At 39.5% G+C, this 13,214-nt stretch overlaps 2 protein-coding genes across 2 annotated transcripts; both read left to right on the top strand.

Moving 5' to 3' along the window:
• Window positions 1–18: 18 nt before the first annotated feature.
• On the top strand, window positions 19–3,532 carry LOC105231829 (small lysine-rich protein 1). Its single transcript, XM_011213307.3, has 2 exons — window positions 19–208; window positions 3,349–3,532. Exons 1-2 carry the CDS (start codon window positions 23–25, stop codon window positions 3,415–3,417), a joined length of 255 nt encoding a protein of 84 aa, XP_011211609.1. The 5' UTR covers window positions 19–22; the 3' UTR covers window positions 3,418–3,532.
• A 217-nt stretch (window positions 3,533–3,749) lies between these two features.
• LOC105231830 (heat shock 70 kDa protein cognate 2) lies at window positions 3,750–13,141 on the top strand. Its single transcript, XM_011213308.3, has 3 exons — window positions 3,750–4,584; window positions 10,209–11,690; window positions 12,765–13,141. The coding sequence occupies exons 1-3, from the start codon at window positions 4,411–4,413 to the stop codon at window positions 13,026–13,028; spliced, it is 1,920 nt and encodes a 639-aa protein (XP_011211610.2). The 5' UTR covers window positions 3,750–4,410; the 3' UTR covers window positions 13,029–13,141.
• Window positions 13,142–13,214: the final 73 nt, after the last annotated feature.

Below are 13,214 nucleotides of genomic sequence, written 5' to 3'. Positions count from 1 at the left end.
TTTAATAAATTTATTTTTGCAAATGGGTGGAAAAGGCAAGAAGAAACGTAATAGCAAAGATTCCTCATCCAGTAATAATGGTAACGGCGAGGAGGGGGAGAAGAAAAAAGATGGTAAGAAGAAGAGCAGCGGCAGCAAGTCGCTGGGCTGTGACATCTTCAACGATGTAGCCATGGAGAATGCCTACTATGTGTGTCACAATGTGCAGGTAAATATAAATATCGAGTTCGATCCGTTAATTAATTGAAACAGAATATTACTTTAGTGTAGTACATTATCGTAGACGGTTATCGCAAGGAAATGGGTATAGTATACATATATATGTTATTTTAGAAAAATGTTCGATTCTTGTTTTTGGGAGGGAAATCACGTGATGAATTAAATAGCGCTTAGATACTGTACACGCTTAACCCACTTTATCAAAGACTGCTAAAAATTGGTTTACGTGTTCGTGTTTTTTAATCAAAAGGAGCTTCTGCATCTAACGTGACTGATAACAAGATCAATTAACAGTCGAAGCCATGGACGTGCAATAAGAATTACCCCCCTACTTCGCAGACAATCAGATACCATATTTTTATACTCTTGCAACATGTTGCTACAGAGCATAATAGTTTTGCTCACCTAACGGTTGTATGTATCATGTAAAACTAAGCGTGATAGATATAGGGTTGACGAGAAATGTTGAAATCCGGTTGACTGTCTATATGTCCACCCATCCGTGTAAGCTGTAACTTGAGTAAAAATTAAAATAACTCGATAAATGCGCGTTTCTTAGTAAAATACGATTTAGGATCGGACTACAGGCCCGTACACAAAACGCCATTAACCTAAAACATATAAAGAGCCATAACTAAGCACTGAATTAAGATTGAGAGCAACACAGGGGCTCACAATAGCGAAGGGGCACCTGTGGGCAAAAAATTTTTGAAAAAGTGGGCGTGGCCGTGCCCTTTAATAAATTTAATCTACATATCTCCTACACCGCTAAAGATACAACAACCAAATTTGGTAGCATGAATATTACAAGAACACTTTCTGGGTGAAAATGGATGAAATCGAAAGATAACTCCCCTCTCTCGCATTATAACAGTTTTGTTCAAAATTACTGAAACGGCAATAAATCAATAACTAAATACGCCAGAGACATTAACTTTTACCTCCAGGATGGTATGAGAGAGGTTTATGGGAGCCGGGGCGAATATTTAAAGATGGGCGTGGCACCGCCCACTTTTTGGTGAAATCTCATATCTCAAGACTCGACCAACCGATTTGGACGAAATTTAGTACATGGTATTATTCTCATATTCCTAAGTCGCAGTGTGAAAATTGACGAAATCGGACTACAACCACACCTCCTTCACATATAGCACAATTTTAATTCCACTTGAATCTTTCACTTTCTAGTGCACAAATCAATAGGTATTTAATATAACGGAATACAACTTTGCACGAAGTTTGGCTTCAGAGTATGCCTCCTTGTGACCAAACATTGTCCAAATCCAACAAAAATTGTTCTAGCCCTTAGGCACCAAATATGTGGAACCCTGTATCTACAGCAGACTTTTGACCGAAAATATCGGCCAATGTACATATAGGATAAACAATTGAAAATCACAGACAATATTTTCAGATAAAAATATCGCTGTCTATCAAACATGAGTTGAATCGAGTCAATACTTCCCTGAGCGCCCTTATACATATGTATCTAATATTAGGTTGTCAAATATGTCCCTTCCGCCTTTTTGCTGCATATTCAATGTTTTATAAAAAGTGTTACAGTGATCGCATTTAGTTCAAATATGCGTGGTTTCGTTCGTTAAACTGTTACCATCTGGATGGCAACTTCAGAATACTTCCGTCGTAGAAGCCCCCCTCCTTATTTGCGAAGAGCTAGGGCAGCCACTTTTCACAAGCATCTTTTGAGTTCATTTATACACCAACAAGGGCGTTCGCCATGGACACGACCAGGTGGCAATCACTTGGCGCTATGTCCGGACTATATAGTGGATGCGAAAAAACCGCCCATTCGAGCACCCGTAGCTTCTGACGAGTCATCAACGAAGTGTATGGTCTGGCGTTGTCCTGGTGGAACACTACATCCTTTCTGTTGGCCAATTCTAGACGCTTCCGGTCGATCGCCTACTTCAAGCGGTCCAGTTGTTCGCAGTAGATGGTAGAATTAAGCGTCTGGCCATATGGGAGCAGCTCATAGTGGATGATTCCCTTCCAATCCCACCAAACACACAGCAAAACCTTCCTGGCCGTCAATCCCGGCTTGGCCACTGTTTGGGACGATTCACCGGCCTTCGACCACGACTGTTTTTGCTTGATATTGTCGTATGTGATTTTTTACCATCGTCAGTCACTATCCGCTGCAAAAATGGGTCGAGTTCTTTCGGTTTCAGTAACATATCACAGGCGTTGATTCGGTCCAGAAGGTTTTTTTGCGTCAAATTATGCGGCACCCAAACATTAACCTTTTTTGTGTATCCAGCCTTCTGCAGATGGTTTAAAATGGTTTAGTGACTAATTTCCACCTTCTGGGCTATATCCCGAGATGCCACATGCCGGTCTAACTCGATGTTTTTCATGATTTGATCGGTATTCGTCGTCAGAGGTCTTCCACCGGCTGGCTTATCCATGGTGTCGTTTTCATCAGTTCTGAATCGGCAAAACCATTCCTCCGCAGTTCGAAGTGATACAGTACCACCCCCCAAAACAACATTAATTTCATCTCTGCGGATTTACCTTTAACGAAGGAAAACTTTAGAATGGCGCGAATTTCGGCGTTAGTGAACTCCATGTTTACACGTCTATAACTGTTGAACGTAATATCCAAACTAATCATGCATAGAGATTGTTTTGTAGGTTATGGATAGGAGTTCTATAGCGCTTTATACTCGTACTACATAGCCGCAAAATTCAAAAGACAAAAAGGCGGAAGTGAGATATTTGGCAACCGCAAATATCGGCAAATATATGAGTTATCTTAATCATTGAGAGAGCGTGTTTTCTAATAATGGTGTATCTTTGTGCCTAAAATAGCTAAAACTGGGCAAAAACTTGACCTAGCCTCCATATAACTACGTGTATTACCAGGATTTTCGAACATCCGGCTGACTTTACTACAAAAGGGCTGACTTTACTTTAAGGAGTTTATTGAGGGTGGTTAAGAAATAAATCGCCATATTTATCAAAGTTTGAACTAAGTACTACATAAGTATGTATGTCTTACTACACAAAGAAAGTTACATACATACATACATATATTAGAAAAAGTAGCACGATATTAATTAAAACAGAGTTCGTTAATTAATGTGGTATTAAATTCTACTTTTATTTTAGGACTTACTCAAAACTCGTGGCTTTGCTTGGCCCGATGGACAAAAGAAGAAGAAAAAGGGCAAACGTTAAATACTTATTTATTGTATTTTTAGTGAATCTAAGTTAAATGTTCTAAAAATATATGTATTTATTTTATTTTATTTTGAAAATGTATTAATTTAAGCTCATAAGCCACAAGTTTGAGTGCCATAATTTAACGGCATACATAGATATACACAAACTTATGTACATACATACAATATGTACATCTATCCACAAGCGTTGTTGTTGTACATACAATGTCTACAAATTTAAGCAGCGACAGCCGTTTGCTGTCTGCCGACGCAAAATGCTCCCACACCGCCCACTCAAAGCCAAAAAAATCACAAAACGAAAATCTAATAAAATTCTATTTTTATGTCAGAAAAGTCATCAATACGTTCATTTACTTTTGATATCGAAATTTTAATAAACAAAATTCAAAAGCACTGTTCTAGAAGAATTTCCTTGCCACAAGCAAAACAAAATTAACATTTCCAACAACGCTAGAGACGCTGAGAACTTTTCCACAATCAATTGGCCGAAAGCATTTTAGCCACCACGATTGCCGCCAGTGACGAGTAAAGCCGAAGCAGCAAAACGTTCACTTTCGTTCAAAACAACTGCCAAACGTAAACAAAACTTTTCACAACTCGTGTGCTCGCAGCTGCTCAAGCGCATGCGCACAGAGATTCGTCTACGCTACGATATAAACGCAAAACAGCAACTTCGTGTATGCCAAAACCACTACAATCACAAATATTCGGCAAATTAGAAAAATAGCAAGAAAGCGCGAAGGCATAAATTCGAGTGTGGCAGCAGGAAAAGCCAACAGTTTGCCGGCGCGTTTGAAAGCGAGCATTTGTATGCAGTTCAATTTCAAAAGTCAAAGAACCAAGTGACCAATATAACTACAAACATACATATTTCATAATTGCCGGAGAAAGTGCCGATTGCAATACGAATAATATAAAATAGAAAAGCAATTGCATAGCATTTATTTTTAGTGCATTCAAGTGAGCATTTGAAAAGTCAAGCGCGAATATGGTTAAGGCACCAGCGATCGGTATTGACTTGGGCACCACCTACTCCTGCGTGGGCGTTTGGCAAAACAACAAAGTCGAAATAATCGCCAACGATCAGGGCAATCGCACCACACCCAGTTATGTTGCGTTCAACGATACGGAACGTTTGATCGGCGATGCGGCCAAAAATCAGGTGGGTACCAACACACACACACACACACACCCATGAAGGCTGCATTGAAAATTGTGGAAAATAGAGTGCAAAATCAAAACTTTACCAAGAATATGATTTCATTCGTGAATATCCCAGATAAGACCACAAATATTATTAAGCAACACATTTTCAGAGGATTTCGTTTAAACAAAAAAGAAATTAAGCACACTTTTGTTTTAGTTGTGTAAGGACAATTGAAAGTCATTGAAGAATTTGTGTGGGTAGAGAGGGTGCAAAGTGCTTTGTCATGAGAGGGAGCCATTAGAATTGAGTGCATAAGTTTTGTAGTTCAACTTAGCCTTTAAAAAGGCTTTTATAAGCTTCAGAGCTGGCGGACAATAAATTCGTAGAATATAGTTTACTATATGTAGGTTTTTCTGAGATCATGGAACATTAGTAGTAAAAATAGTAAGACTTTATTCACAATTATAAAATTGTTAATTTACGCTTCAGTTATCTCTCTTAGCTCAAATACATTTGTGCGAACGTTTTTCGGAATCCTCGAAACAATTGCTAAAGCCAATTTTCGGAATAGCCCGCGTTGGTAGCACTTTACGTTGAATGTCTTCAATGGGATCAAAACGGTTTCCCCGGAGCGGTCGTTTGAGTTTGCTGAATAGCCAGAACTCACACGGAGCTAAATCGTGCGAATACGGTGGTGACGGCACGATATTGGTTGAAAATTTGGCGAAAAACTCACGAAGAATAAATGCGTTATGCCACGGTGCAAGACCTAAGCGTTGTCGGCCCTCATTTTACGAATAGCTTCCCCCAAACGACACATCTTATTGCTAGTTGATTGTTTGGTCGGTCGGAAGGAGTTCGGAGTGCACTACAGCTCGATAATCGAAGAAAATTGTTTTTGACCTGCTTTGCCGAGATTTTTACGGCTTCTGCTCATCTTTAGCACAATATTTGTCCGTTTGAATGTCTGTTTCTGGGTTGTAAGCATAGATCCAAGATTCAACGCCAGTAATTAAACGTTTCGTGACATCCTGGTAGTCGGAAAGTATTGTTTCGCGGACGTTACGTGACGCTGCTTTTCGAAAAAGTTTAGAAATTTTGGAACTAATCGTGCTTTTCCTTTTCATAGGCCCAAATGATCTTTCAAAATGTTTTATAACTCATTCTTCAGATATTGCAATAATGTCAGTAAGATCTCTGATTGTTAAACCTCGATTCTCAAGCACCAATTCTTTTATTTTTATTGACATGTGGATCATCAGTTGTTGTTGAAGGCCGTCCTGGACGTGGTTTGATGTCAACGCGTTTTCAACAGTCTTTGAATAATTTGTACCAATCAAAAACACTCACTCGCGACAAACAATTATCACCGAAGACCTTTTCCAACATTTTGAGCGTTTTGGCACCAGAAATTTATATTGCACACACAAAATCTAATGCAACTTCTGTTTTGAAGTCATTAAAATCAAATTTTGCCAAAAACGTTATTTTTTTTTTAATTAAATTCCATGTACGAAAAATTATGACCCCTGCGACCTTGAGTAAACAAAAATTTGTCGAGGTAACTTTACAGCTACTTTAAATTCGATTGATATTTTCCTTTTTCTCTATACTTGCCTTTAATCTACTAAAATTTTAAGACTTCGACAGTGCCACCATCATAAAATTTCTTGGCCTTGAAGAAAAGAATTATGCAACAGGTAGCAGCCCTCCGTAAATATTGTACTACCCTTCTCTTTATTTGGAATGCACTTTAACTTTACGGTTAATCCGTCAATTAACATAGACTTGTCACCATTAACTCTTTAAGGCAATTTAATACCCTTACATAATTCTACAGACCTGCCAGGTATCGGTCTGCAATATGTGATATAATAAATTCATGGTGCGAAATAGTTAATGTTCTTTATTTTTGGTAAACCACTTTTTTTATGGTCTACAGTTGTAGAGCGAAAGCTTGGTGACTGTCTTCTTCCTTTTATTTGAGGTGTTTTTACGTGGCGGGTCCTAAACCCATCACGCAATCCTCGGGAGAGAAGTTTCGCTTTCTCATTTAAGCTCGCCTGCAAACGGACATTTTTTGGATACCCAGAGTATATTTGGTCTAAGACCGGAAGTCGTAAGCTGCTGGAGTCATATGTAATGGTTTCTGACCTTTCTCAAGTGAATGGCGCTCAGAGAACTTTCCTCATTTGCGTGAACTTCTACACATGACTCCATCGCTGATAAAGGAAAAGATAAAGAAGAGCGAAATATGCTGAGCATTGAATTTGATGTTTTGAGAGGAGCTGATCTAAAGGGCGTTTATAAGAGGAATCTTTTTCTACGTACGCGTGCTTATTATACTTAGCCAATATACTTTCGGTTAAAGTTAAAAGTTAAAATTGCTTCGTTAATTCTCGGTTATCCAGTGTTTTGGACTAAAAAAAAGTAGAAATTAATCTGCCGATCCTGTGAAAATATGGTCATCTTTCATAGGGAGCGGACTGAAGAAAATGCCAGGCAGATTATATGTAATTTTAAGGGGTTCTACTAGAACAAATCCTTATAAGGAAAGTATCTTTCGCAATTCATTTTCTTTAGTTTTTACTATCAAATAATCACAACAGCGCGCTTGGCCTGTATGCATCCAGTATTTATGCTGAATGTTAGTGATCTACAACTGTTTAACAAGCTCCACAAGCAAACATAAAAGCGTCAAAATCGACAAAGAATACATTTGGCGGTTGTCTTTGTTGCACTTTGCCAGCCAAAATCGCATGTTAATTGCTAATTTGTAAATTTTTATTGGTTTTCACACCAAATGTGTAATTTATGATTTCATAAATAAGTACGAATGCAAACTGCCAAAAAACGAAAACACAGAAATCAAAAACAAAAAAATACACAAACAAAGCGTTAGAATAGTATCGCGCATTGACAAGCTGTCACTATAAATTTTTCAGTTGACATTTCATCAAAGCACAACCAAAAATGCAATTTGTGCAACGACGTTTTTCTTGACCCTACACTTTACGGGCAAAACATAGTGCTGGGAATTGCAACGTGCACCCGCTGACGATTGCTTGTATTCTCATTGGAATTCTTCAAATTATGGCGCACACACTTGTCATCGCCCAGACGCGCTCTAAGCCAAATTCGTTGAACCGCCATGTCAGACAGCATATTTACCACATTTGTGCGAACAGACACGCATACCTACATACATACATATGGCTGTACGTAGGCGAAAAGGTATAGTAAGTTTGTACATACCGACTCGTACATACATTTATGTCGGATTAGGTGCCGTCATTCATTATTTTTACAATAGCCAAATACCCGTAATGATCGCCGGCGACAAGCACCCAGTCGCTCGGAATGCCTTTATATGGATCTGACTGGTCCACTACTCTCCGACATTTACTACCATTTCGATACATGACATGAGTCGTCGACACCTGTTCAACGGCCACAAATATGAAAGCATTCGTCATGCATTTAGAAAATACGTAATACACAATGTTTATATGTATGTATGTGATATGTGGTTATGTAAATATGTATATAATTTTTCCTTTTTTTACCCCAATTGCCAATGTTGACCAAGGCAGAGCGATGTTGTGGGAATGGTGTGAATTTTGGGCGTTCGTGTGGGTGTTCGCGTCTTTTGGCATCATTAAGTTTTATATATGTATGTATGTATATGTACAAATACTTTTGTTTATACATACATAACTTTTAATAAGTCACGTCGCGTGGAACATTCTGGTTGAGTGGCACAGTGCAGAGGACGTGTGTTTCCATCCAAGATGTTTTGTTTCAAAAATAGCATTCATTGCAATGAATCAATGTTTGTATGTTTATATTTTAAAAATGTGTGTGATTGTTGACTATTTTTAGCAATGGAAAGGAAATGAAAACATTTTTTTGAAAACTTAATTTAGCAAATATTTTATTATATTGCAGAGCGTAAATTTCAAACAGTTGGATAAAATTATTAAGACAGATACATACATATGTTCAAAAACTATGTTAAACTTGATTTTTAATTGCACCTGGGCTTGCTATTTAACATATGGGCAGATAGCGTCGGAGCATTTGAAGGAGAAACACACTTCCCACCTTTCAGTTTTTCGATAAAAGTTTGGTTAAATTGTTCTCATGAAAATTTTCGATGAAATGCAAGAAAGTGAGCTCGCTCAGTACCCAAATATTCCATATTCATGAATCTTTCGAGAGGCCACTCTACATCAATCTCATTTTAAGGTTATCCAAAATCTTTTTGTAATTTCCTTTCCAGGGCGTCCAGTGGGTTATTCTTCTTTGGTGATCATATGATCTATACAGTATTTAACGACCAGCTTTCAAATGGTCATCTGACCAGAGGTCGGATAACACTTATTATGCCATTTTTTGTTAACACCAATAATTATAAACCAATTTTATTCGTTCTTTTTATTAGTCTTCTTCTTCTTTATTGGCGTAGACACCGCTTACACGGTTATAGTCGAGTTTGTATTAGCGCGCCAGTCGTTCTTTCTTTTCGCTGTTTGGCGCCAATTGGAGATTCCAAGTGTAACCAGGTCTTTTCCAACGGAGTGGCGGTCTTCCATTTCCTTTGCTTCCCGCGGCGGGTACTGCGTCGAATACACTCAGAGCTGGAATGTTTCCGTCCATTCGGACAACATGGCCTAGCCTGCGTAGTCGCTGTCTTTTAAATCGCTGAACTATGTCAATGTCGTCGTATATCTCATACAGCTCATCGTTCCATCGAATGCGATATTCGCCGTGGCCAACTCGTAAAGGACCATAAATCTTTCGCAGAACCTTTCTCTTGAAAACTCGCAACGTCGACTCATCAGTTGTTGTCATCGTCCAAGCCTCTGCACCATATAGCAGGACGGGAATAATGAGTGACTTATAGAGTTTGGTTTTTGTTCGTCGAGAGAGGACTTTACTTCTCAATTGCCTACTCAGTCCGAAGTAGCACCTGTTGGCAAGAGTTATCCTGCGTTGGATTTCCAGGCTGACATTGTTGGTGGTGTTTATACTGGTTCCTAAATAGACGAAATTATCTACAACTTCAAAATTATGACTGTCAAGAGTGACGTGGGAGCCAAGTCGCGAGTGCGACGGCTGTTTGTTTGATGACAGGAGATATTTCGTCTTGCCCTCATTCACTATCAGACCCATTTGCTTCGCTTATTTGGCCAACCTGGAGAAAGCAGAACTAACGGCGCCTTTGTTATAACCAATGTTGTTGTAGAATTTTGTACCTTCTCTATTCTGATCTTCAGCTCGAATTATTTTCTCCAAGAGTAGATTAAAGAAGTTGCGTGGAAGACAGTCGCCTTATTTGAAACCTCGCTTGGTATCGAACGGCTCGGAAAAGGACCTCTCCGATCCGGAGCTTTTGGTATTGCCAACGTCAGTTTATTAGTTTTGCAGCGATACCCAATTCAGGCATAGCAGCCTTAATTACCATTTTGCCACTGTCACATTAAATGAGTATCCTTGATATAACAATTATTCGTTTAATTTTTTTTTCGAAGCACAAGTTCTTGTTTAAACCAGCTTTATATATTGTTTAGTCTATTTTAAAAGTATGTTACTATAAACAACTAATCATTATTTATTACACTTATTTTCCGATTTAGGTCGCCATGAACGCCAAAAATACAGTATTTGATGCCAAACGTCTGATAGGTCGTCGTTTCGATGATACAAAAATACAGGAGGATATGAAGCATTGGCCTTTTAAAGTGGTCAACGACTGTGGCAAACCTAAAATCGAAATCGAGTTCAAAGGCGAAGTAAAACGTTTCGCGCCCGAAGAAGTAAGCTCGATGGTTTTGACTAAGATGCGTGAAATCGCCGAGGTCTATCTGGGTGGCAAGGTTACCGATGCCGTTATTACAGTGCCCGCCTACTTTAATGATAGTCAACGTCAGGCCACCAAAGATGCCGGCTCGATTGCTGGTCTCAACGTGTTGCGCATCATTAACGAGCCCACAGCCGCTGCTTTAGCTTACGGTTTGGATAAGAATTTAAAGGGTGAAAAGAATGTGCTCATCTTTGATTTGGGCGGTGGTACTTTCGATGTCTCCATATTGTCCATCGATGAGGGCTCCCTCTTTGAGGTCAAATCGACAGCCGGTGATACACATTTAGGTGGTGAAGATTTCGATAATCGGCTTGTCAATCACTTCGTTGAGGAATTCAAACGCAAGCACAAACGTGATTTGTCCTCTAATGTGCGCGCTTTGCGACGTCTGCGTACCGCCTGTGAGCGCGCCAAGCGTACGCTATCCAGCAGCACAGAGGCTTCCATTGAAATCGATGCTTTGCATGAAGGTATCGACTTCTATTCGAAAATCAGTCGCGCACGTTTCGAAGAGCTGAACATGGACTTGTTCCGTTCGACACTGCAGCCAGTTGAGCGTGCGCTGAACGACGCTAAAATGGACAAGGCCGCCATTCACGATGTAGTGTTGGTGGGCGGTTCCACACGCATTCCGAAAATACAAAAGATGCTGCAAGACTTCTTTGGCGGCAAACAGCTGAACTTGTCCATCAATCCCGACGAGGCTGTGGCATACGGCGCCGCAGTACAGGCTGCCATTCTGACTGGTGTGGGTAGTTCACAAATTCAGGATGTGTTACTGGTTGACGTAACGCCGCTTTCATTGGGTATTGAGACTGCCGGTGGTGTGATGACCAAACTAATTGAACGCAATGCTCGCATTCCATGCAAACAACAACAAACCTTTACTACATACAGCGATAACCAGAATGCGGTCACAATTCAGGTGTACGAAGGTGAGCGCGCCATGACTAAGGACAACAATCTTTTAGGTACATTCAATTTGACTGGCATACCGCCAGCACCGCGTGGTGTGCCCAAAATTGAGGTCACCTTTGACCTTAATGCCGATGGTATACTGCATGTATCCGCTAAGGACAACAGCACCGGTAAATCGGAGAAGATTACCATTACTAATGATAAAGGACGTCTGTCGAAGGCAGAAATCGATCGTATGTTGTCGGATGCTGAGCGTTATAAGGATGAGGATGAGAAACAGAAGCAGCGCATTCAGTCTAGGAATGCTTTGGAGAGCTACATCTTCAGCTGCAAACAGGTAGGTGAAATGTTAACCTGAAAGCTTTATTAAAAAGTAGATATTACTTAATTTGAATGAGATAGCTCGTTCTGAAATCTATGTATATTGAAAAGTAAAAAGTCATCAATGGGTTAATTTTCATCCGTAATCTCCTATTTTTATGGAAATATCTGCATCATGAAACTATATTTTAGAAAAAGCCCTAAAGGAGTGGAATACCTAGTGATTATCCTTATATACTGAACAGGGTATATACGTTGTTTCACAGAAAGAAGCCTCTCAGTTTTTGAAATATCGATCTAACATTCGGGAATCGGTAATATCGAACCAATATAACATATAGCTGTGATAAAAACAGAACGATCAAAATCAGATCCTTCGATGCCAGCAAGATTAACGTTTTTTTTGGTTTTAATATCTTCAATATCTTCTTGTTTTATTGCCACAAGTATAACTATTATTTACCAATAAGGTTAGGTTAGGTTAGGTAAAGAATTCGATCCTAACTTACTTGGATCTTACTTGGACTGTTTAGAACGGTGGTCCGTTGTGTTGCCTAAAACCAACCCCTACATAATAGATCATATCATCCATACAAATCCACAAAGCGTTTGAACATATCAAAAAATTGTTGAGACGGCTAATGTGACTTCTGGCTATGTCTACTAGTTCACCGAAGGTAGAACTGCCAAGATGTTACATTCTCAGCCTTACAACTTTGACAACTTGATCAAGATTTTGAGCCTCTATGTGAATACCTATTGGACAATATCCTGTAAGATCACCTACTATTGCATCGAGCTGAACTTTACCAAGTACAAGTAATTCAGAAGACTTCCTGTGATCCCTAACATGGGAGCAGCTCGTCGACCAGCGATTGCTAGAAAACACCCGATGTCTATTGCGCTAGAATGCAAGTCACCGTACATTTAACACGACCTTAATTGCAGCCATTTCTGCTTGAAAGACACTACGTTGTTTTGGTAGCCTTAAGCTAAGATTGATGGAAGCCACCTCAGAGAAAATTAACCTTTCCTTGTAACTCCGAGCCAATAAAGCACTCGATCTAAAATCGGTTTATTTTCTTTGCAGGCCATAGAGGATGCTCCCGCTGGACGTCTGACAGACGCTGATAAGTCCACGGTACGCGATAAATGCACCTCGGAGATGTCCTGGCTGGATGCCAATACGCTCGCTGAAAAGGACGAGTTCGACGATCACCTGAAGGAGTGTCAACGAGTTTGTGGCCCTGTAATGGCGAAGATGCATGGCGGCGCTGGTAGTGGTGATGCAGGTGCGGCTAAGGGAGCACAAGGTGGACGTGCTGGCGGACCAACTGTCGAGGAAGTCGATTAATTTAACAATCATCTAGAGATATTCTCATACTAAATTTCTCATATACTTTCACTTTTAATTTGAATTATTTATTCGTACATTTTCTAAAACGGACAATTATAAACATATGTATACTTGTATATATAGATTTTTTTACTGTATTTACGGATTATGTAAGTATGATATAAGCGGAGTTTATTTTGTTGT

The sequence above is a fragment of the Bactrocera dorsalis genome, chromosome 2, assembly GCF_023373825.1.
Source record: "Bactrocera dorsalis isolate Fly_Bdor chromosome 2, ASM2337382v1, whole genome shotgun sequence".
Taxonomy (NCBI): Eukaryota; Metazoa; Arthropoda; class Insecta; order Diptera; family Tephritidae; genus Bactrocera; species Bactrocera dorsalis.
Note: the sequence above shows the minus strand (reverse complement) of the source record. Positions and strands in the feature narration are given on the sequence as shown.

Excerpts from the sequence above, each read along its gene's own strand:
- LOC105231829 (XM_011213307.3), top strand. The coding sequence starts at position 23 with ATGGGTGGAAAAGGCAAGAAGAAACGTAATAGCAAAGATTCCTCATCC. Across the intron at positions 209-3,348 it reads ATGTGTGTCACAATGTGCAG|GACTTACTCAAAACTCGTGG; the intron begins GTAAATATAAAT and ends CTTTTATTTTAG.
- LOC105231830 (XM_011213308.3), top strand. The coding sequence starts at position 4,411 with ATGGTTAAGGCACCAGCGATCGGTATTGACTTGGGCACCACCTACTCC. Across the intron at positions 4,585-10,208 it reads GCGATGCGGCCAAAAATCAG|GTCGCCATGAACGCCAAAAA; the intron begins GTGGGTACCAAC and ends TTTCCGATTTAG. Across the intron at positions 11,691-12,764 it reads ACATCTTCAGCTGCAAACAG|GCCATAGAGGATGCTCCCGC; the intron begins GTAGGTGAAATG and ends TTTTCTTTGCAG.